Raw genomic sequence first — 23,678 nt, 5'->3', positions numbered from 1 at the left:
TGGTTATTTGCGCTCATGACTCACTTGGGACACTATGAGCAGCCTTGTCAGCTGCTTCTTTAAATACATTTTAAGAAATCAGGCCGTTTATTTACAGGACGACGTTAAAAAGCTGTTTTTTGTTTAATTAAATTGTTTTACATCATTGCTAATTAGGAGGAGCTGTTAAATGTGGCTCAATAACAACTATCGCACCAAATCAAGACATTTTTATTCACAGAATTTTTCAACGGTAGTTGAGTGAGGTTTAAACTAAGTTCAATTATACTCAGAGTAGATATTGAAAGTAATGGTGTTAAGATATCCTGTTATCAGGCTCGAAAGTTTCGTACCGTCTTATCGCACGATACGTCAGCATGGAGCCTCACGCTCAGCTAGTATGCTAGGTGATTGAGAGGTTGCTTAAGCGCACTGCGAACATATACCTAGTGCAACTGCGCACATATAGCAGTGAGATGGTGCAGGTGTGAGAGAACTGTTTGCCACAGCGCTGGGAAAGGTGAGCACTCGTATTATTTTACAGTTACAGAATAGAAAACCTCTTATTTACAGTTACAGCAAATAAGACCTCGTAACACATGACAAGAACATCTCGTATCTCCAGGCAAATGTCATTGGAACAACGTTTAATCGACGTTATTTTAGCATCAGATATGGCCACTCCCCCTAATTAGGAGGGGAGTGGCCATTAAGGTTCCGGTGGCATCCAAACTAAGGCACATTTCTTGACAATACTCAGAATCTCGATAGACCATACAGAGTTGGCTAGAAATTCTGGAGCTTGCTCAAAGATTGCAGTATTTAAAATCAACAGCAGTTACCTTGTATAATAATCTGGGATGCTTTATTTATATTTAAAAAGTTAACGAACCTCTCGAAATTTAGCTACCTGGCAGAGGAATGTTCGCGAATCATTTGGAATTTCATTTGAGATTCGGGAAAAATGATTCTTGATGTCATAAAAAGTATACAATGTTCAAGCGGAGACGATGAATTGCAGTACAAGCAGGCACCACACATGTTTTGCTGACACAGAAAGATTTGTGGCAGATTTAACAGAAAAGACGACTACGATTATCTCATGAACACTCGCAACAAAATGTGCAGATTTTACCGACGTTTTCGTTCATTAAATCTTTTGGCTTATCTCAAAAATCGGTTCTCCAAAATCTCTTTTAATGGTGAAGATATCACTCAATTAACCACAATCCTCCAGGTCTCTTGGTCGCTCTCACACATAACATAACATAACATAGTGATGTCGGCGCTGAAGACTAGGCCTGATGTGGCCAGTCGCCGATTCTTGTAGGTACTTATCGTGACTTGTTCACAGGAGATCTAAAATTGTCATTTGACCGGATCTTCTCAGGACTGACGATACTTTGAAATAGCTACAAAACTTCCACCGGGTTCGATATGGTGCTAGGCATTTCAAGTCTGAACATATATTTTCCATGGCTTTATCTAGTCTGTTCTTGAACGCGTTCAAACTCGGAGCGCCAACGATGTAATCGGGGAGGCTATTCCACATGTCGGTGATTCGAAGCAAAAAGAAATGTTGTCGCGTGGATAAGTTTCAGCGCAGTTTTTTAGTTATCCACTGGCCACTTTATTAGCCAATCCCAAAATAAATTTAGATAGTATCAACCATGGGGAACTGGCCGGAAGAAAATCAAATTTCGTTTTCTTTTTGAGGGAGCAGAAACTTCGATAATCGATTGCTTATGAAGATGCTCAAAGATCAAGAACTCCGTAGAGCATAACAAACAGTTGATTTCTCGAACGCCACGCAGACGCTATGAACCGTCGGCAACCTCGAGCTAAATACTTTCCTGCAGGGGAGGAGTGTATCTTTATGTAAAAAATACCTACGCTTATCACTCATCATAAAGTTTCAAATTTTATGTTTAGTAACTGTATGCACGATCTCATTCGCAGAATATAACACATTCAGACGATGGCGACCCCACTCGGACCGAGTGCAGTTAAACCCATGACGGCTTCGCCATCTGACACGGCTCAGCAGATGGCGATTTTGCACAACAACATCCTGGGATGCCTGTACCTTGGCCCCAAATATATGGCCAAGTGCGTGGACTTAGAATGCAGGGACAAAGGGCCTAATGAAACGTATAAAAAATACATGGAAAGGCATGATGGCTCGGAATTTGATCAACGTAAGTGGCGCAGTATGTGCTCTTTTAATGGACCAGCATTTGAAGTATGCACAACTCCAGAAAATATGGATGTTACGGCCCTGTACAGTCTCCTGCAAAATATATATCGCATTAAATTAAAAGATACAGGATATTCACCAAAACTTTCCACGCTTTTAAACCACTGGAAGAAGCTCAAAGATCTGCGAAACAATTTGATGCACAATGCGACAGAAACCTTGGCTGCCACCAACTTTAGTATGTTGACCTCGGTGCTTCCCGAAATGGTACGCACCGCAGGCGAATATTACGCTCTTAAGCCAGACGAAGTAGATGAATTATTGCAGGAATTAGACGATGAAATCAAATCGGAGTTTTCTGAGACAAAAAAAGAGATCGCTCGCGCTTGTTTTCTCCTGAGTAGTAAAGGAAAAGAGGAGGTTGAAACTAGATTTTTAGCATTCTCTGAACAAGTTTTGCTGCCTTCAAATGTTCACGTGAAGCTCATGGACATTTTTACATTTCTGGACATGGCTCGAGTTGAAGGAAATCTTGAAAAGTCAATTCCGTATAAAGAACTTTTCGAATCCGGCGAAAAGGTAATCATCGTGTCGGGAGTGACTGGGGCCGGCAAGACTACACTTCTCAAAACCGTCGCTCTCCAGTACTTTAATATGATTAATCATGAAACACCAACGGGTCTGAAAGATTTTGAAATGCTTATTTACGTCGAGTGTAGAAACACAGAAATAAAAGATTTCGAACAGGTGATTGAACACCATTTCAGAGTGGTATGTTATGAAATTAACATAGATAAAGTAATTGACGCCCTGTTCCACCTTAAACTGCTCTTCCTTGTTGACGGCTTTGATGAACACAACCAGAATTCCAAGGCAGTGTTGACAGCGTTGTTTGAAAAAGTCTGGCCTCGGAGCAACTGTCGTATCCTCATCACAACTCGTCCTCACAGAGTGGAGGAACTGCAACATTTGCTCGTTGTAAAAAATGTTACTCACGCTGAATACAAACTGGCTCCAATATCAGACCGAGAAAAGCAGATAGAATTCATTAGAAAATACGAAAAAAAATTTAGTGGCAATAATACCCAGACAATCACAATGAGTATGAGTGACTGTTTCTCTCACTTGAGTTTGGACGTGGCAGCCATGTTAATAGAACCAATCAGTCTGCTACACTTCTGCAGCGTCTTCAAACATTCCCCAGACATCGTCACCAAGTGGCGAACACTCCACGACGTTGCCCGCGATACTCTGCTGCTCAGCAAAACGATCGTCAAAACCAAGTTGTGCGATAAATACGTCGGGGACTTCAACCCATTGATCGACAACATTTTTCTGGCGATTGGTGAAGTAGCCCTGAGCTACTTACAGGATGGGACACTCAGCTTTGACGGAAATGTCTTTCAGTGTCAGCTAAAGCAATGCTATGCTAAATTGCGAGACACCAAAGAGTTCAGTGACTCTAAGTTGATGCTCATTCTCTCTTCGATTCTAAAGACGCAGAGGTCTTTCTTCGATACGGATGAAACTACTTACAGCTTCCAACACAAATCATCACAGGAGTATTTTGCTGCGCACTTCGTTGTCAAACAACTCATGAGGAACATTCGTTTGGAAGAAATTTTGCCTCGTGATACGGCTGAGAATCAGTAAGTGAATCGCATATATTATTTTCAATTTTTATCATTTAATAGTTCCAAGCATCACAGTGGGCCTATAAATCTACAATACCTGCTTCAGTGTTTTACACCTTTGCTGGGGACATAAATTTTGTTTCTGAACAAGTGTAACTTTGTTTCACTTTTATATCTACATCGTACATGTGAGTGATGTGACCTAGGCAGCTTCCAATTATTAGACCCTGAATGTTTATTTACTTAAGAGGGCAGGGCTAGCATTATGTGTCCCTTTGATATGCAGAGTTGAACGTTTTCATCAGAATAATTCTCGCAAGTGTTTAATAGAATCTTAAAATTTGACTGGAGGTGAAGGTAAAACTGACTGATATGTAAAGCTTGGTCATAACTCGCATGGGTACTTCTGAGTATCATTTTTGCAAAAAATTTGAATATCTGGCAATCATTCTGTATGATTTTTCTGCAGGCTTCAGGAGGTCCTGCTTTACGTGGTTCAGGATCTCCAGAGCAAGAGTCCTGAAACGCTCACTGACAGTTGGTCGGATTTCCACGCAGCTCTTCGACACGCAGGGCTTACGAACCACGAGCACTGGCAGGCGTTCATGCTACGGTGTCCTTCCGTGACAAATGTAGCTCGCAAGGCCGCCGAACTTTCTTTCAGTCACTGTAAAACTTGGGTTATCAGTTCCGGTAAGTGGAAAGGGAATTAAACGATAGAATATATTTTACTCAGAAATTATTCTGTCCGTTTTTAGCTAGGACGTTAATGCCCCGCGCAGTGTTTTAGATGCCGTAACATTTTATAATTGACTATCTTTGTTACACAATTGTCACGCATAATAGTTTTTTCTTATGTAATAATGTATCACTGTTTTGTAACCCCCAGACCGTACTTTGAATGCCGTTCATTTGATGATCTCGCACAAGCGACCGGAGAAGCTTAACGTCAAAATGCTGCCTATGGGTCTTCTGAACGGTCTGAACGGCAGGCGCTGGGACGCGGTTATTAAGCAGTACTCCGGAGACCTGCTACTGGACCTGAACAGCGGCATAAATCCTTATGATCCTTGTGATGAAGTCATCACGAGACTTGAGATCAGCAGGTTAGGAAATGAGATAAAGTATTGATGAGGAATAATCTATATATTGCTTTAATAGATGCGATATTGCGAAGCTTAGGGTACGCACACAGTGCAAGCAGGTTTGCCCGCGCGGGCAACCTGCTCCAACCTGCCACAAGAATGAACATAGGATAATAATGTAAGTGTTCACAGTGAAAACCTGTGCGAATAGGCCAGCGCCAGGCCTGTTTATTTCAATTTCAGGCGCCAGCCTAAGCAGGTAACCAGCAACGCTGGCAACCTGCTTTCATTGTGTGCGTACCCTAATTATGTAGGTACTGCTCACGCTGGAAATAAATGACAATTGTTTAAACACTTATTTTGACTGATGTATATCGAGAAATTAAATCACAAAACATAACATAGTGATGTGGGCGCTGAAGAGTAGGCCCAATGTGGCCTGTCGCCGATTCCAGTAATTTTCATGACTTGTCCACAAGAGATCTAGTCTCAGGTCGTTTGACCAGATCTTTTTAAAATTGACGATAGTTTGAAATCGCTACTAGAGTAACTAGATTTCCATCGAGTTCGATATGGTGCTATGCATTTCAAATCTGAACGTATATTTTTCCATATCTTCATCTAGTCTGTTCTTGAATGCGTTTTACTCGGAGTGTCAACGACGTAATCGGGGAGGCTATTCCACATGTCGGTGATTCGAAGCGAGAAGAAATTTTGTCGCGTGGATGAGTTGCAAAATGACTTCATAGATGACTACAACGCTCGTGCGGTGATCATTTGGTACATGATGATCGCAAATTCAAAATTACATGATGATCAAATTGGTCGGAAGCTAAATCAAAATTACTCGACGAATTTACAAAATTTGATCTCTGATTGTTCATGCCCAGGTGCAAGCTGGTTAAATTTCAAGGCTGTGTCGCCTCATCCGAAGCTGTACGTCACGTGTCCTCAGTATCAGGCTCCAGCACAGACATGCGCTTGTATCTTCACAGTGTGGCTCCTGATCTCGGCGCTCTACAGCACAAATATCAAACACTCCGTGAGTAACTCATTCTCGATGTGATCGGTAAAGAGTATTTCGAATGCCATCAGAATTAAGGGCTAGTGTAGCAGTGCTAGTAAACAGAAACGGTTAAAAAATTTGTATTATTTACAAAAATTGGTTGCGAATTTAGTAATAATCAAATAAACTTCATTAAAAAAATGTTGCATGGATCTCATGGACTGTAGTGGCCATTCACAGAGACGATGTGAACTCTTACTTGTGTGCTCTGCCACTGCAATTTTAAATGGTTTATTTTATGCTCCAGCTAGGACTTCTCATGCAACTTTTTTAGGCACATATTCACTTTAACTCGTATGTTTTATCTGATTCCTGAATGCACACTGCACACTCGTCACAAGGCTACAGCCACCGCAGAAGTTCCGCCTAGCGCTTCTCGATGCGCAGCCGAAACTTCAACAAACCAAGATCACTGTACATCATTTGTATGTAGCATTCTGTTTCAGGAATTTTCGCAAGCAGTGTTTTTCCGATGGCGATTTCAGCGCATAGTTACCAATCTGTGGCCACTTGTTGGAAATTTTACAATATTAACGCAGTTTATTTCAAAGTATTCCTATAATAAAATTCTTCAATGCACTTTAGTGCCCTACAAACGCATTATTGGATATAAAAAATAATCCTCATAACACAATTACCACGTCGTATGCCATCAGTTAATTGTCATCCAAATTATTAAAAATCTGCATATCACTGTCCGACTTGCGTCATCTACACAGGCGTCTATACGCGCCCCCTGGCGAGCCCTGCCGTTCCGGTGCCACTGCCGTCTCCGCCTGCTCCGTCCCTGACGGTGGAAGATCCCAACTCTGGTCACTGGACATGGGAGGACGTTGCGCGGACTGTGGTGGCTCTTGCTCCTCTTGACAAAAGGTTAGTTTTACTTCAGAATCTTCAATAATTTGCTAACTATTTTGAGCATCTGTTTTCTATGTACTTTTATCACTAAACTTCATACGCTCTCTAGCGTACTTAAACACGGAAAGAAATACAAATTAGATGCAGGTTGGCCTGTGCTGGCATATGACATGCATCCCATCACTGTACCCATTTTTGAGGATGCCATTTTTGTAGGTATGCCGACCTATGGCTGGGGAAATCCTTGCTGAAGGCAGCTGAAGAACAGCGACTGTTGGCAGCCCTGCACGAGTGTGGGGTTAGGACTGCCCAACATGGAGTGACTAAGTGCGAGAGGAAGGGGTGAGGTTTTGGGGGTTGATTAACCTTCCGCAGAGAAGACCAGTGTAGAGGACGGGTTGAGATCATGGTTGACATGTAGCAAACAAGAGCATGATGTCTGCACTAACTCATTTTTCCTGCGATTTATGTTCTTGAAATTATATTTCAATTGTTTTTTACTCTTTAAATAGCTCGAATAACGGAATAACATGATAAAAAACGAAAATATTTTATAGAAGATTCTCTGAAATATTGAGTGAAGAACGAGGTAAGCGTGTGTGGGAGGATTAACTTGTGATTGCGCCTCAGTCTTAGTTCTCATTGCAGAGCAAAATTAGCTTGTTCTAGTTTTTACCTATAAAAAATTTTACCCTCATAGAACAGAAATTAATTTTTTGTACTTGTGAGAGTTTACACATCAGAAGCACTACAAATTTAAGCCCACGCAGCATTCACACTCGTATTGTCGTGACAAAAAATAATTAACGAGAACGTCTCTCCTGCTACAGCTTCAGAGCCACGCTTCATGTCACAGAGAACGCACCTGTGATGGAGCAACCATAGTGTCTAGGCCACACCTTCTTCACTGCCTGCCTCTCTACGGATACAGCGTCAAGGATTAACATTTTACTGAGTAAATGAACTTACTGATTTACTCTCATTATCCGCCCCGCGATCAGTTATGTGATCATGTTTGTGCATTGTATTCGATCATTTAATGGTCACATGATCATATATGGTGGAAGTTTTAACCCACTCACTAGCAAGCCACACAGTGCGGCATCCAAGTTGCACAAAGACTGAATATTTCATGCTGTCCACACGATCCAGCCATATTGAGCGGGATATTACAAACTTTTATTGAACAAATAAGTTCTGCTAAAGATTAATTCCGTGTCAGACGCGGCAATAAAAATACATCTCCAAACATTTCAGAAGTTTTTTTTCTGCAAAATCCAGAGAGACAAAACTCGCGCGTAGTAAAAAAATTCTTTAATGTTAGGGCACAGATAAGCTTCATCGAATTACAATAAGAAATCTTCGAATAAACTGTCAAACTCTCGACGCAAATGTGTAGATTGCCGAAAATTAGCAGAGAAATGCTGACTTATTAGGTTAATTTCGTACAAGAGTTCCGCAATGGAATATTTACAAGATGTCAAGAACACAAATGATCATGTAAGAAATGACCGCCAACAACCGACAATACAATAAGCGCGATGACAAACTGTAGGTCGCTAGGGACGGGCGGATCACTAGGGTCACTACTCCAGCAAGATGGTATCCAGAGAGCCATAGAACAGCTAACTACTTGAAAATATATTCCAACCAGATTTACCTGAAGGCAAAAGTTAACCTATGGAACGAATGGGATTTTTAATATTTTTCTAATTATTAGAACTGTTTCAGGCAAACAGCAGCTAAACGAAGAAGAACCCCAAGACAAATGCAGCACTCACGCGCGGTCACCAGAAATAGCACAACCAATACTTTAGAACTGGCGATATCAAATGGTCGTTTACAGGCAGCTAAGGCGTGGCAATTACACTGTTAACCACTAATCATCATCAGGATAGTTGTACACATAACGGCCACGGAGTCTACATAATGCGTTGGCGTTCTAATGATACGCCACTTCCTGATCGCGTCCTAATATATCTTGTTAATAATTTACCGTTTATTCGGTATCCGAATGACTGCCTAAGTTCCAATAATATGCACGCTGTGATCACTAATTTTGTGCCTCAATAATATACATTACCGATGCACGTAGTCGCCGCCTTGTCGCAGCAGCAATAATAAATTGGTGGATTTCATAACGAACCAAATGCATGGTCCCTGGGTGGGAGCGCCATTGTCGTCCCAATATTTGTAGTTCCTTAGGTGGCCAGACGCCTCTCGTCATACAAGACATTCCATTACTATAGCAATTCTCCATACAATATCATTACTTAAAGTGCACTTTGCAACATAAGTAAATGTAGGTAAAAGGTTAAATTAGTAAAGAATGAAATGATGACAGGTCTCGTATGAGGAGGTGCTACAGAACCGTTCCTAAATTGCCATGGTAATTATCCCCATGAGTAATGTATCCGTTCTACAAGGGTGATGGTAGCATAATTGAAATAGTAATTTAAATTTTGGCAATAAATTTTGGAAAGGAAATATATCAGTTGCGGCAGGGTAAGGTAAACAACGTGAAGAAGCTCGGGTCCCACTAATATATCCGGTGTGGCCTTTGTCTTGGGTTGCATTCAAAAATTATTAAAACTTGCGGTGACGATGGTTACCGTTGATCATGGTTTTGGCTGGTATACTCAGAGCTCATGCAGGGACCCGTGTTCTAAATACGAGTCGTATCTCATTCGAGTATTTCATCTCTCGTCATCCTTGAGGAGATAAGCGTAACCCTGGATAAGAATAATAACAACCATCACTAAACTGTAGTACAAAAATAGTGAAGAAATACAAATAAATTAAATTATTTGATGTGTGCTTTCATCTCTCATTTCTGCATCTAGTTTATTTATAAACAAAAATAAGCCGGAAAACACATGGAGAAATAAATACGCGGATACTCGCTAGCAATTATGCTAATTTTTTTTCTCTTACAAAGTTGCAATGAAATAATATTCATTTGCAGGCTTGTTCTTTATCTCTCGCCTTCCTCAGGCCTCCTTTACTCATCGATTCTGATGAAAACTAAATGCATATCGGTAGAAAATTTTCCCTTACTTGCAGCCTCACATTGCCCTCATCCTAGGATCTAATTTCATATCAACAAGTCTCTTCAATTCTATGGCTTTCAATCAGTTCTCAATACTTGTATTCTAAATTTTCTCTAATTCTCTGACACATTTCTTTATTTTCGCCGCTTCCTGCCGCTCTTCTTGCGCTCCCTCTTCTTTTGTTTTCATTTTTTATCTTTCTTGTCAGTGCCCGTAGACGCGGATGTATCCTTCTCCTTATCGCCTTTTTCTTTCTTCTTATCGCCAGTTTTTTTCGAATCACTTGCGTCCTTCTTCGCCGTACTTGTGTCCTTTTTTGAATCACTTCCATCTTTCTTTGAGTCATTCGAATCTTTCTTATTATCACTAGCATCTTTCTTGTTGTCACTGGCATCTTTCTTGGTATCACTGGAATCTTTCTTAGTGTCAGTCTCCTTCTTCTCAGCGTCGGTGTTAGCCAGCTTGTTGTTGATGAGGTTGTGGAGTGCGATGACGGAGCGCACCAGCGACGCTAGGTACATCACCAGCAGCTGGTCGTTGGTCTTCACAGACAAGCTCGTCACCAGGCCTGGGTTGCTCACGTCAGGGAGCAGGTTGAACATGTCCTGGAATACAGGAGGTGAGTTAGAGGGTTAGGGGAAGTATTGGAATGAGGAAGAAAAATTAGTGGGTTAGAATGGACTGAAATACGGGGCCAAGTTCGTGGACGGACAGTGTAATGAAACGTGAAAGTCATTTTAGGGGAATGCAATGCAGGGAGTAAGTTAGTGGGTGCGGGGATGCATTGAAATGCGGAGTTACCGAGTATAAGCTAGCGGCCGAGCAATAACCAGCTACTCGGGAGACATGTTTTATGTTGGTGAATTGTGCTGTCATGTAGATGACAAGAGCAGGTAGACGATGGTGAGGCTGCCAGCATTACCTGGAGCAGGTAGACGATGGTGGGGCTGCCAGCATTACCTGGAGCTGGTAGAGGATGGTGGGGCTACCAGCATTACCTGGAGCTGTGGTAGAGGATGGTGGGGCTGTCAGCATTACCTGGAGCTGGTAGAGGATGGTGGGGCTGTCAGCATTACCTGGAGCTGGTAGAGGATGGTGGGGCTACCAGCATTACCTGGAGCTGGTAGACGATGGTGTGGTTGACAGGCAAGGTACCATCCAGAACTTGCTGCAGGTAGCTGCGTACGTGGGTCAGGTGCTGGTATAGTCCACGCAGACCCAACACCTGACTTGTCAAGCGCTCTCCCAGCGACCCATACACTGTGTCCTGCACATGAAATACTATGGTGAGACCAAACAAACTGAGGTCTGTGCATGTACAAGCATGATAACTTCTTACAGTGCTTTGTGCAGCACACCCTAAGCTGAAGTCAACCAGACGGAAATGATGTAATTTGCACAACTACAAGTTATCATTTACTTTGAAATTGGACTTGCACTCAAGCCTACGTTACAACCCCTCAACTTTTACTCCCGTTTCAGCACAAAACATTAACTCTGAAATAAGATGCACCAGCAATTATTATTGTTTAATTATCAACTCTCAACATTAACCCTCTACCACCATGTCACTCTCCGGGAACATAACTTTCAACTTAAATTATAAGTAAACTATTGAGTGTAGCAACATGAGGACGTTTGTACGCAACAGAGAACAATTTAAAGTCGTACATGGAGACAACCATCAGTGCAAGTCATTTTGTGCTCACCAGAGCCTATTCTTTTTGGGAAGTATGCTTGTGACAATGTTGCTCTGGTTACTCATGCCAGGCGGTAAGGGCTAAAACATACATTTAAACTAATGACTTACCTTAATATCCCTGAGAAGATGCTCAACGCCAACCTCTTCAGCCTCTTCAGCACCAATCTCGCTTGCCACATGCTCGAATGTCTTGCTGGTTGGTGTGCCGTCCTGTATTCACAAGACATTTTAGGCGTTTATCATTGCCTAGAATTAACACATAGTCCTCTACAGATATTTCTCTTGAGTGAATAACACTTATTTGATAGCTGTAAGCTCAACACTCATGTTCTGCAAGGGCCTATTTCGTGCCACCATCACAAATTAATTATTAAATTACACTGATCTGCTACACATATTGCTATGCATCTGCTACAAAACTGTCGTCTCCTGAAAATCGTGTCACTGTTCCTTCACATACTTGCATTCCCAGTTACTTCTACAATAATTAATTAATTATTGGGAAATTAATAAGTACATTTCCCTACCTGGAAGTTAATGCTCAGTATTTGCTTTTAGTTTAAAATTAGTATTAGTGCATGAGCATTGTTGAGCAAGTGGCATTTTGGTGAGGTCTGCTCACACCAGACTACCAGGCCCTGAGGCTTGACACTATTTGAATCCATTTTATGTGTAGTGAGGGCCTTTTATTTTACTTAATATGACAAGAGGCTGAGTACATAAATGGCAACCACTTTGTATAGAAATGACAAGCAGCTTGAATGCAACTCTGTACTTGTACAATTTTCCGTCTTTAGGATAAGCTCCACACTGGAGCTCCTTTAGGATGAGCTCCATGCCAGAGCTCCTATAGGATTAGCTCCATGCTGCTCAAGTTCTACCTTCAGTGTCCTGGTCCCACACTGCTCATAACCTAAAGTGCCCACTGCCCAGGGCACACATCACCCAGAACCTACATCATGAACCTCCTCGACACTGTAGTAGGCCTCAGTGGGGAGTCCCACGTTCCTGGCCTCCGTGTCTATGATGACCAGCACAGAGTTGCTGCAGTACCGCCGCACCAAGTCATTGATGGCGATGTCGTTCTGGCGAAGCTTTGGGCCTGTCAAATGATATAAATTAGCTTTGCTCTCCATTAAGGTAACAATGAAGGCTCATAAAATAATTATACAGAAGAAACCAGTTGAAACTTGCTTTTCTTATTATTTACTAAACACACACACGGCTTTCATATGAATATGTGGTCAGCCAAATAAAAGAAAAATAAAGTGTTGTGGTTACATAGTATGGCATTTTTGTCTTGCTTACACAACTCTTTCATTTATAAATACATACAGCCCTTCATAATTTAAAAGTAAAAAAGGGCTTTTTGCAATGACTGCTTCAAATTAACTCATAACTAATTAACCTACCCTTAATACTCAACACCCTATAAATTCGGAATTCCAGTGAAAAGGCTCTGCACCAAGCCACATTACTCACCAGGCTCTGCACCAAGCCTCATTACTCACCAGGCTCTGCATGAAGCCTCATTACTCACCAGGCTCTGCATGAAGCCTCATTACTCACCAGGCTCTGCACCAAGCCTCATTACTCACCAGGCTCTGCATGAAGCCTCATTACTCACCAGGCTCTGCATGAAGCCTCATTACTCACCAGGCTCGGCAGCAAGCCACATTACTCACAGGGCTACACACCAAGCCTTATTATTAATCACCTGAATGATACCAGCCAACAATTTTCTCTCTTGCATTGACTTTCTTGAACATCTGGTATTTGTTTTCCAAGTAGTCATGGTCAAGAAACCAAACTTTTGGATCTCGTTCATCTTCATCAAATGGAACTGCACAACAAGCAGAACATTAGTTTACAAACACGAATTATTACAAACTTTAAAGAAAAAATGGTTGCATACTAATATATATGAAATTCCAATAACTTTAATTTTTATCTAGCAAATGAAATATGCTCCTATATGTACACTATTTGGTTATCTTGCATGCCATAATGAATCATAATCAAACAGGTACAATGGAGCTATGCATCAGAATGCATGTGATGAAACCAGGATATATCAGCAATAAATTCTTAATGAGCCTTTAATTGACACTATCATAAGTCATATATACTTAGGAAAATTTCATTCAAATTAATATTAGATGTTTTGAAGCCTATACAGCAATCCCTTGATTAGCACGGTTTTGAATACCGCGGTTTTGATTAACGCGGAAAAAAAATTTGCGACCTACCCTTAATCTACGCGGTGCCAGTTTTGATGAGCGCGACTTTTTTTTCACAACGCATCATTTTCCTGCCTCTAGCCAGAGGTGTTACGTTCGTAACAAAAGTGTTACTTTTTGCTTATTAGATCTTATGTTGTTACTTTTGTTACAACTTTTGGAAAAATTCGCCAAATGTTGTTACTTTATGAATTTCAGCCAATAATTCTTTAAATAAGGTCCTGTTCCGTAGGCACTCGTGCTGACTACAGAGTCGGTTTAACCGCGCCTTGTCTCGTTCATAACTCGAATGGTTGAGTTCGGCAATGTTTGCCGGTAAGTGCGCCATGCCAGTGCTCTAGTTACTCGTTAGCCTTCAACTGGTCAAGATTGCTGCCATATCTACTGCTCATTTTTATCAAACTAAATAATTTTCCTTGATAAATTACCGTCATAATTATGGACAAAAAGGGAATGCTTAAACGTAAAAATATCACTTTGGAGACTAAGCTTGAATGATCAATTGAACTAAGCAAAATATGATAAATTTTAGTAAAAAAAAAATTATTATGTAACTTTGCTATTTTTGAGGATTCATTATAATTATTCCCGTATATTCTTAAGTTTGATTAGCGCGGTTTTGCTTAACACCGTAAAACTCGGGGATTTATCAACCGCGTTAATCAAGGGATTGCTGTATATAAATTTATATCACATTTTAGATTGAAAACTCCTTGCCATTCCATTAGAGAAAAAAATTCTTAAACTTCCAAATTCATTTCTTTTCTATTGTAAAATATTAATTTTCATAAAAAATTAAAATAGTGATCTTTTGACATATGTGGATCAAATCTGGTGCTGGTGTAGAATATATCTACCTTCCTTCCATAACCTTCCAAGCAGCAACTAGGGCTTTCCTTGCCATTTTTGGAACCATGAGATTCCCGCTAGATGATTTACTTATATATATATACAATGTCAACAGTGACTGAACACAAGTGCACAATTGAACCACAACTTACCACAAGTTTCCAAATGTACCAAAATTATAGCTTTGTTGCCTTAAGATTTCATTTATAAGTTAGAAAATTCCAATCCTGGATAACATCAATGTTGTAGACTATTATGTATAAGCATTAACTTTGCACATTGATCACATGATATGATTATAACCTACCATTTTGTAGGTTATAATCATTTTGTACTATGGTGCATGAGCAGCAGTTTGTACAAAAAATATAGAAAGTATGCAAAAATTATTACAATGACTTCCATGATCAATCTAATAGTAACCAGGATAGTAATTTCCCTACTTGTTTCTGAAATCTCGCGGCTCAAATGTGACAAATTTTCAACACATTTGGAATCTCACGGCTTGAATGTGCACTTTTCTTAGAAATTAGATAGGAGGTAATTCATCTGGCAGAAACCTCATGGTCCCAGAAATGACGGGAAAGCTCTAGTTGCAGCACTAAAGGTAGATATTTTCCATGCTTTCATTCTTCAACTAGTAGTCCAGTGGTTTAAGTTCAGACATCAGAGTACCAAGATTGGAGTAGAGAGACATGGGTTTGATCCCAGCTCTGTGCAGTGTGCACCAGCCAGTTTATGGTCATAATAGGCAAGGAGGCTGGGTGGCAGTGTGGAATTCCAGAGGGGTAATATATTAACTGGTAAACATAGCAAATTGGAAAGCAGGACCCAAAAATCTGTAATGTCCAGCACACTTCTACTTTCAGTCCATCAACATCACTGATGAGTCTCTGCAAGATGCCACAGCCGTTTCATTGAAAAAAACAGCGCTTGCATCATCACAGCAACAAGAATCCAATCAATGCTTGAACGTGTCCAATGTAACAGTCACAAGAATCCAATCAATGCTTGAACGCGTCCAACGTACTGTCACAGGGATCCAATCATCGCTAGAACGTGTGCAACGTCACAGCCACTGGAATCCAATCAGCGATAGAAAGCTAGAAGGGACCACCTCAAATGCACACAATGTTAACGCACTGATGATAACTTAATGCGTAATGCTACAATTCTTATTTCAAGAGCATAATACAATAGTGTAGTTATGTCATTATTGATGGAAATCGCAAAGAATAACATCTTCACTATGTACACTCGCTCACAAATACAAAACTGACCACTGATGCAATCAGCTGAGACATACAATCTCCTTTTGTTGCGATCAGCTAAACAAAAAACGTAAACAATGAAGGTAGCAGGGATACCAACCGCACCGGCGACCAATGAGAAACCGACATCAATATAGTCATGTGAAAAAATGAAAGATACAAATTCTTTAATATTAAAAATTTATCAGTAACTGACATTCAACACAAATCAGAATGGTTTAATAACCTTTGTAATTATTATACATGCATGCAGAATCAATTGTGTGCAACAGTGGCGGGAATCTAATGATGGTTAGTGGTTAGTTCTCATTACGCAATCGGTGGGACCGGGTGGGTGAGGTAACTACAGAACATTACTGCAGATAGAGCTCCCGAACTTCGAGATGATAATTAAGTGAAAACTTTACGTAATATATTGTGAGCCTTCTAAAGTTTTAATAATGAAGAAATCACAAGGTTCACAGAATCTAAAGGTTTTAATGCTAAATTTTTTACTTTCGAGTACTCTATTGACTATTGAGTCTATTCTAGTCAGTCAACTGTGAAGTGTCATGTTTGTTGTGATTGCCTCTTCTTTGAGAAGTTTCTCCAACTGCTGATGAGTTTCTCCTCAATTCGAAAGCTGAGGTAACGAATAGGTACCATAAATGTTTTTTATATTTAATTTGAAACTATTATGTTGGGAGTGAATAGTATTTCCTTCTGTAGATCCATCCCTCTTGCTCATCTGTGAGTGACGTGCAAAATTAACAATCTTGCATGGGACCTTCTCTGTGTTGCCTGACTTGATGTTCATACGATCATAGCTACCGTCAACCGGGGCTACTCGGGACAGATTTGAACGATTAGTTTTAAATAACAGTTAATAACTTCTTACGATGAAACATTTCATAAACAAGTTTAGTCTCATTTTATAGCTGATTGGCAGGGCTATCGAATGGCGTTGTCAAAAAATGTGATCATTAACTTCACGTGATCATTAACTTCACGTGATCATTAAACTTCACGTGATCATTAACTTCACGTGATCATTAACTTCATGTGGTATTTAACTTCCCATGATCATTAACTTCGCATGATCATTAACTTCCTGAAAGGAATGTTTTAGTGACAACCAGCCTATCTTTTGGAGAAATAAATCATAGTTTAGGTCAATTACTTTTCATTCTATAATGCCTGGTGCACAATTCTATACATGACATGCTATGCACAATTTTAAGATGACTGATGATGCACTAATTTTTCAATAAGTGAAATTTTTTTCGCTGAGCAAGGAAAATGTGATCAATATTCTTTGTTTTTAATCAATTTTTTTCGTAATTGAAGCCTTTGCTGACTGAGGTTCTACCCTTAATGCGTTTATGGGGGTGTCCCGAATAGCCCCGGGGGGGTGTCCCGAGTAGCCCCGCCGTGCGGAAATGGCTGCCATTTCTTTTTGGAATTAGATAGGCAAATTCTGTCAATTACGTTTTCAAGCCGACACCTGGGTGCAACTTTTATGTAAGTAAAATTTTTTAATACGGCGAATATTTTCTTTGCTACATACCTTAGCAGTTGTAACTTTACAAAACATAGTTTTTCACCATTTTTTCAGGAATTTTTCAAAGCAAGTAAATGTAGTATTTTTCGACTTCCTTTATACTAGATAGATAGGAAAAATAGTTACGTTTACGCCACCATTTTTAGTTTTGTGATATTCCAATTAGTTTTGCTACTACAACAGTTTTACGCCGTGTCATAGGCCTGTCCCGAGTAGCCCCGCCTGTCCCGAGTAGCCCCGGTTGACGGTACCATAACCGAAGCCGATTTCTGATGGCCTGCAAACCTGTTTCTAGTTGCTTGGAATGTTTTTTTCTAAGGCAGAATGCTTTTTTATGTGAATCACAAATTTAAGAATTCCAGCCTGCTGGGCGGTTAAGCACAGCAGAATTTGAGCAGTGTTATGAGTTAGAGACCACAAAATGCTGTGAATGTTCTGTGATGTTGAGATTTGGCAATAGGCATAAGGCCTAATAAAAGCTGAAACTGCTATAAACCGCTATAGTAGTGGTTTTCAATCCTGAAATTGTCACCAACTGCTATAGATATTTAACTTTACTATTTAATTTTACAACTGGGATTAGCTATGTCTAAAAAAACAGATGTTTTAACAACTAGAGTAAACGCGGTATATTCCGACATCGTGGGTACTGGGTAATTCCGACACTTCTGGACTTTTTTCCTTTATATTAAGATTTTTTCTTAGTTCCACGCATTTGTTGTTAGTTGAAATAGTGACTTCATACTCTTGTGTGCCATACTATTGCCAAAACACTAGGTCTGGGCCATCTGGCGGAAAGTGTTGAGATCCAAAGAGAGACAGTGCGCATCACCCAGCGAGAACATCAAAAAATGTGTCAAAGTTGATAGTTGACTACTTGACCTTGCTCTACCAAATAGTGATAAACTGTTTGTGTAGAAAGAATATTATGGTTTGAGACTTTTAAATAAGTCTGTGAATATATTAGGAATCCTTCAAGTATACATGTACTATTTGCTTATTTCAAGTTGTAAATAAATTAAAAGAAGATTAAGTTAAGAGATGGTCATAGACACATAGAAACTAATTCCGACACAGCTTGGAATTAGACACACACAGCTCGTTCCAAGCTGTGTGCAAAATTAAAATTTTCCTAATTAAAAGCTTAATAGCTCCTAATTAAAAGCCTAAATAAGTAGTGTTCAATATTCAATAGTGTTCTTAACTTCTAATTCCATGCTGTGTCATATTCTAATACAGCTAACACAGCAATCGGAATTTGAACACAAGAGTGTCAGAATTATGAATTAGTAGAGTTTGAAGCGTGGCCGGAATTAGTCTCACAACATGCCTAATTTAGTCACACACAGTGTCGCACTGTGTCTGTGTGTCGGAATATATGGATTTGGTAGGTTTGCATTCTAAAGGCTTTTAAATAAATATGGCAACATTTTGTGACGTGTCATTGTAGCTGGCGCATAGTGTGGTGTTTGGAGAGTGACGTAAAGCAAACAGAACTCAAGTTGCGCATATGGTGATTTTTTATAGCCATTCATTTTTTAGTGTCACTTATTTGCTTAAATCGCAAGTTGACTAAAAATTTAAAAGCAAAGAATAGTACACAAAAATTCATATCTTTATAGAAAACGTTTCGGAGTCCAGCTCCATCGTCAGTTCGTAGAATCTAGAACATACATAGAAAGTCACAAATTAGTATAATTGAAAGCACAGAACACAATTAAAATCCTAAATTTACAAGTAATAGGGCATAAAAACCTATCTATTCACAATTTCAAGGGGATAGGAGCTAACAGCTGAATTTAAACTGGGCCTAAGTTTAAAAATGTACAAAGATTCTAAAATACGCAAATCTGAAGAACCGGAGGTAGAAGCTAACACCCTAAAGTCACTGTCAGAAACAGGCACATCACACTGCTCGGCGTGAGTGCGCACAGCCGAATGAGGGGCGTGATAGCAACTGACCAGTCCTACAACTCCTGCCCTTATGCTCAGCGACCCTAGAATAAAGACTGCGTGACGACATCCCGATGTACGCAGACGCACATCGTGCACAACGAAATTGATAAACCAGGGACGATCGCATATGAACAGGGAGCATATCTTTATATCTAAAAAAAGAACCGATTTTGAAACTGTTAACCAGAACAATATGGAGTTTAACGCTTGGAAAGTATCTATTGAACAAGACTTTTAATTCTCTTGATATAGCTTCGGATGCAGGGCCGAAGTATGGAAAAGAACAATAAATAACGTTCCTACTATCGCGCTCAGGAGCAACCTCACGGAATCGCTCTGACATGAATTTCTTGATTTGGGTATACACCAAACTTGCCGGAAATCCATTGAGCGAGAAAATATTTCTTAAAAATTCAAATTCAGCATGCATAGCCTGGTATGTTAAGCAAATGCAAAAACCTCTGTATAATGTTTGAAGCCCATTCAACTTGAACCGGAATGAACAAAAACTAAAGAATTTTTAAGAAATATTTTCTCGCTCGATGGATTTCCGGCAAGTTTGGTGTATACCCAAATCAAGAAATTCATGTCGAAGCGATTCCGTGAGGTTGCTCCCGAGCGCGATAGTAGGAACGTTATTTATTGTTCTTTTCCATACTTCGGCCCTGTGTCCGAAGCTATGTCAAGAGAATTAAAAGTCTTGTTCAATAGATACTTTCCAAGCGTTAAACTCCATATTGTTCTGGTTAACAGTTTCAAAATCAGTTCTTTTTTTAGATACAAAGATATGCTCCCTGTTCATATGCGATCGTCCCTGGTTTATCAATTTCGTTGTGCACAATGTGCATCTGCGTACGTCGGTATGACTTCACGCAATCTTTATTCCAGGATCGCTGAGCATAAGGGCAGGAGTTGTAGGACCGGACAGTTGCTATCGCACCCCACTCATTCGGCTGTGCGCACTCACGCCGAGCAGTGTGATGTGCCTGTTTCTGACAGTGACTTTAGGGTGTTAGCTTCTACCTCCGGTACTTCAGATTTGCGTATCTTAGAATCATTGTACATTTTTAAGCTTAGGCCCAGTTTAAATTCAGCTGTGAGCTCCTATCCCCTTGAAATTGTGAATAGATAGGTTTTTATGCCCTATTACTGGTAAATTTAGGTTCTAATTGTGTTCTGTGCTTTCAATTGTATTAACTTGTGACTTTCTATGTATGTTCTAGATTCTATGAACTGACGATGGAGCTGGACTCCGAAACGTTTTCTATAAAGATATGAATTTTTGTGGACTATTCTTTGCTTTTAAATTTTCATTCATTTTTTGCTGCGTCCTTAAAGTGTCAGAATACAGAATATACTGTGTTTACCCTAATTTTTAATATGGAATATTATTTTTACACATTTTACTTTTGAATAGAACACATCTGTCATCTTTGGAGTGGCAGTGGACATAGTGACAAAGCAGAGGTTTTAGACTCTTCCTTAAGTTCATATTTGAGTCCTATAAGACAAGTAGCCCAGTAAAGTAGGTACCTAGCATGGATATCAGCACTATCATACTTAAGAAATTGGTTCAAATCTTGAGTAAATGAGGAACATGGTGCAATTACATATCAATTTTAAATTACCTTAGTAATTTGAGTTTTGTGAACGCCGACCTTAAATTAGAGGAGCGGCTCGCAGCCTCCGGCAGACAACCTCCCACGCTGACAGTCTTTGTTTATAGTCCGTTACATCTATAGTCCACGACTGGCGCGTAATTAATTCACGTAAATTGTAACAGTTTTGAAGTGCGTTGACTGCTAGGTGCTGTTCTTACTCCGATCTCCAGTTTCTCCTTGAGTGGATTAATGATAAGTGATAACTGACTAAGCTAGTCGTCATTTTATGAGCATAGTAACTTTACTAACTTAGTAAGTAATATTTATTCGTGAATCGTGATCATTCCTGAATAGTTGCATCCAGTAATCTACTTTCATATCTCCCGTAAATGGCTCCATCGCGTAAGTCTCGTAGCAGTTCTCCCTTTCTTGGCTATACCTAACTGTTGACTGATTTCTGCTTCCAGTGCACCCGATTGGAAATTTAAGGTAATGATCAGGAGTACTGCATTTCGAAATTCTCACGGAATTACACCGAGCCGCCATTGCACGGATTTTGTAAGAGATCTTGAACATTCTCACAGAATTGCTATGTTTTCACGATTCATCATTTAAAAGACCAACATCTCAATTTCGTCTAAAAAAGATTACTCATTATGTTGCCTTAATCCTTGAGCGTAGAAAATAAACACCTAAATTGTTTTAGTGCACTGAATTACTGCATCCATTGCATGCGCACCACACCTTCCACAGTTCCACTCCACAGTCACAGTGCACGCTAACAGTTCCGTCTCCTACGATGCGGACGTGAACAGCTACTTTATATAATGTAGTACCAACTCTAATACTATGTGATGTTTCTTACTAAAAACTGATTCAAGAATAGATGTTTTCAAGAAACAAAGGTAAACATTTTAATCATACAATAATAAAGATGAAAATATTTAACCAACTGCAAATTAGTTGATCATACATGTGATGTATTATTACAGTATTTTTTACGGCATACAGCATGAGTATTAACATATTATTAACATATTGAAAAATAAGGATTACACATTAATATAGGCAAAAAGTATCACAATGTATTTTGGTTATGTTGAAAACGCAACATAATAGAATGTTGCCACAGCAAGTGCTCATTATCGTCTTGGACAAATTTACGTCCAGACTCGCGCCCGGTGTCTCATTACCTGAGGAAGAGATCTGCAGAGCCAAACGTTTTGAAAGCCCTGAATCCTGAGATAATTACTACAGTTTCTGTGCTTCTGGAATCAATAATTTTCTGCGCGTTATTAGTTCATATAAAAACTTGATTTTTCTTATTTACTCGGCATACAGTTGAACTTATTTGCAGTTCATTTTCATTATTCAATTACATTGTTCTAATAAATCAAATAACTGATAAGATTTCAAAAAATGTTTTCTAATGATATTGTGTTTTCTAATAGCATAAAATAGCACTTTATTAGCATAATTTCCTCATAAATAGTCAATCAGAACATTAAGGCTTGTAGTCAAAATGCAGCAAAGTCTGAGAGCGAGGTTTTCGTGACCATTGTGTAAAATCCTTGATCTGCCCAAAGCTTGGCCAGTCGCTACCCTCGAGCTTGTACTCTTTGTAATATGATATCCTAGCCAGATCCTTCTTCGCGGGAACTGGTTGCTTTCAGGTGGCCGAGGAATGGCCAACGGTCGGCTATAACTAATTGGATAGGCCGACCACTGGCCACATATTATTCTTCGCCCCTCATCGACTTTACCTTTACCATGCCACCCGTTGTGAACTGACAGTTGGAGTAATTTACGACGTCTCTTTCCCCTCAAACATTGCACGTCTCCATTTGAGCTGCTAGTATGCGGGATTTTCCCTCCGCGTATCAGCAGACTCGATCATAAATATTTTTTGGTGGAAAATATCTATAACAAGGAAGCTGATCAAGGAATGCCGAATATATCATTCAATTGACAATAAAAATTACAACCCGTTTATATCTCAAAAAAAGTGTAAAATTTGCAGACTTAATGAACAATAATATTCAAAGTTTCTTGAAATTTCCTCTCATTAAAACTCTTTTAATACAAAGTTTACATATTTTTTGTTACTGGTCGACGCTTATAAATAAATAGCTGGGTAAGTACGTATGGAAAAATCCATATCGCCATCTCATTTGCGAGTGGAGTAAAGTCTATCCTAATTAGTGAAGAAACGCTTAGGGAAGAGCCGAGCCTGTTCGAAGCCTCTTGGCTTTCAATCAGGGCCTTAATTTAAACATTTTTTCCAGAAAACCGGCACATATATACAACATGTTGTTCTCATCATTGATATGTTTCGTAAACTTCGTTTATAAATGGTACAATATTACGTAAACAGCTATGCTGTCATACTGGATCATGCCATTCCTGATGCTTGCAAATTTTGATGTGTATGAATATTTTATTCTCTAAACAGATTACGTAAATGTATCACTTTAAGTCAACAAGCGATGCCATTGATTTTGCACACATTTGAAAATAATTTTTTCATACCAATGAACGATGGCATGCTAGTGGCAGGGTGGCTCTGTGGGTACGTTTCAGAGTACCATGATTCGAGCAGTGAGTTGTGGGTTCGATCCCAGTTACCTGCAACAGATCTGGTCAAATAGGC

At 39.7% G+C, this 23,678-nt stretch overlaps 2 protein-coding genes across 2 annotated transcripts; one reads left to right on the top strand and one right to left on the bottom strand.

Moving 5' to 3' along the window:
• Nucleotides 1-2,440: 2,440 nt before the first annotated feature.
• Nucleotides 2,441-7,704, top strand: LOC108671447. Its single transcript, XM_018158996.2, has 7 exons — nt 2,441-3,825; nt 4,280-4,503; nt 4,700-4,916; nt 5,786-5,937; nt 6,681-6,834; nt 7,036-7,161; nt 7,650-7,704. Exons 1-7 carry the CDS (start codon nt 2,441-2,443, stop codon nt 7,702-7,704), a joined length of 2,313 nt encoding a protein of 770 aa, XP_018014485.2.
• Nucleotides 7,705-8,119: 415 nt separating this feature from the next.
• LOC108671445 (26S proteasome non-ATPase regulatory subunit 7) lies at nt 8,120-13,414 on the bottom strand (the record flags this gene model as incomplete). Its single annotated transcript, XM_018158993.2, has 5 exons — nt 8,120-10,474; nt 10,984-11,136; nt 11,680-11,781; nt 12,528-12,673; nt 13,289-13,414. Coding segments are annotated over 5 exons (947 nt in total), but the record flags the coding sequence as incomplete, so codon positions are not given.
• Nucleotides 13,415-23,678: the final 10,264 nt, after the last annotated feature.

The sequence above is a fragment of the Hyalella azteca genome, unplaced genomic scaffold (assembly GCF_000764305.2).
Source record: "Hyalella azteca isolate HAZT.00-mixed unplaced genomic scaffold, Hazt_2.0.2 contig6691, whole genome shotgun sequence".
NCBI classification, from domain to species: domain Eukaryota; kingdom Metazoa; phylum Arthropoda; class Malacostraca; order Amphipoda; family Hyalellidae; genus Hyalella; species Hyalella azteca.
Note: the sequence above shows the minus strand (reverse complement) of the source record. Positions and strands in the feature narration are given on the sequence as shown.

What these genes read in the sequence shown, in the direction of transcription:
- LOC108671447 (XM_018158996.2), top strand. Translation starts at nt 2,441, where the DNA reads ATGGTACGCACCGCAGGCGAATATTACGCTCTTAAGCCAGACGAAGTA. An exon ending in AACTTGGGTTATCAGTTCCG is followed by an intron (nt 4,504 to 4,699) that starts GTAAGTGGAAAG and finishes TGTAACCCCCAG; the next exon opens with ACCGTACTTTGAATGCCGTT. An exon ending in CTTGCTCCTCTTGACAAAAG is followed by an intron (nt 6,835 to 7,035) that starts GTTAGTTTTACT and finishes CCATTTTTGTAG; the next exon opens with GTATGCCGACCTATGGCTGG.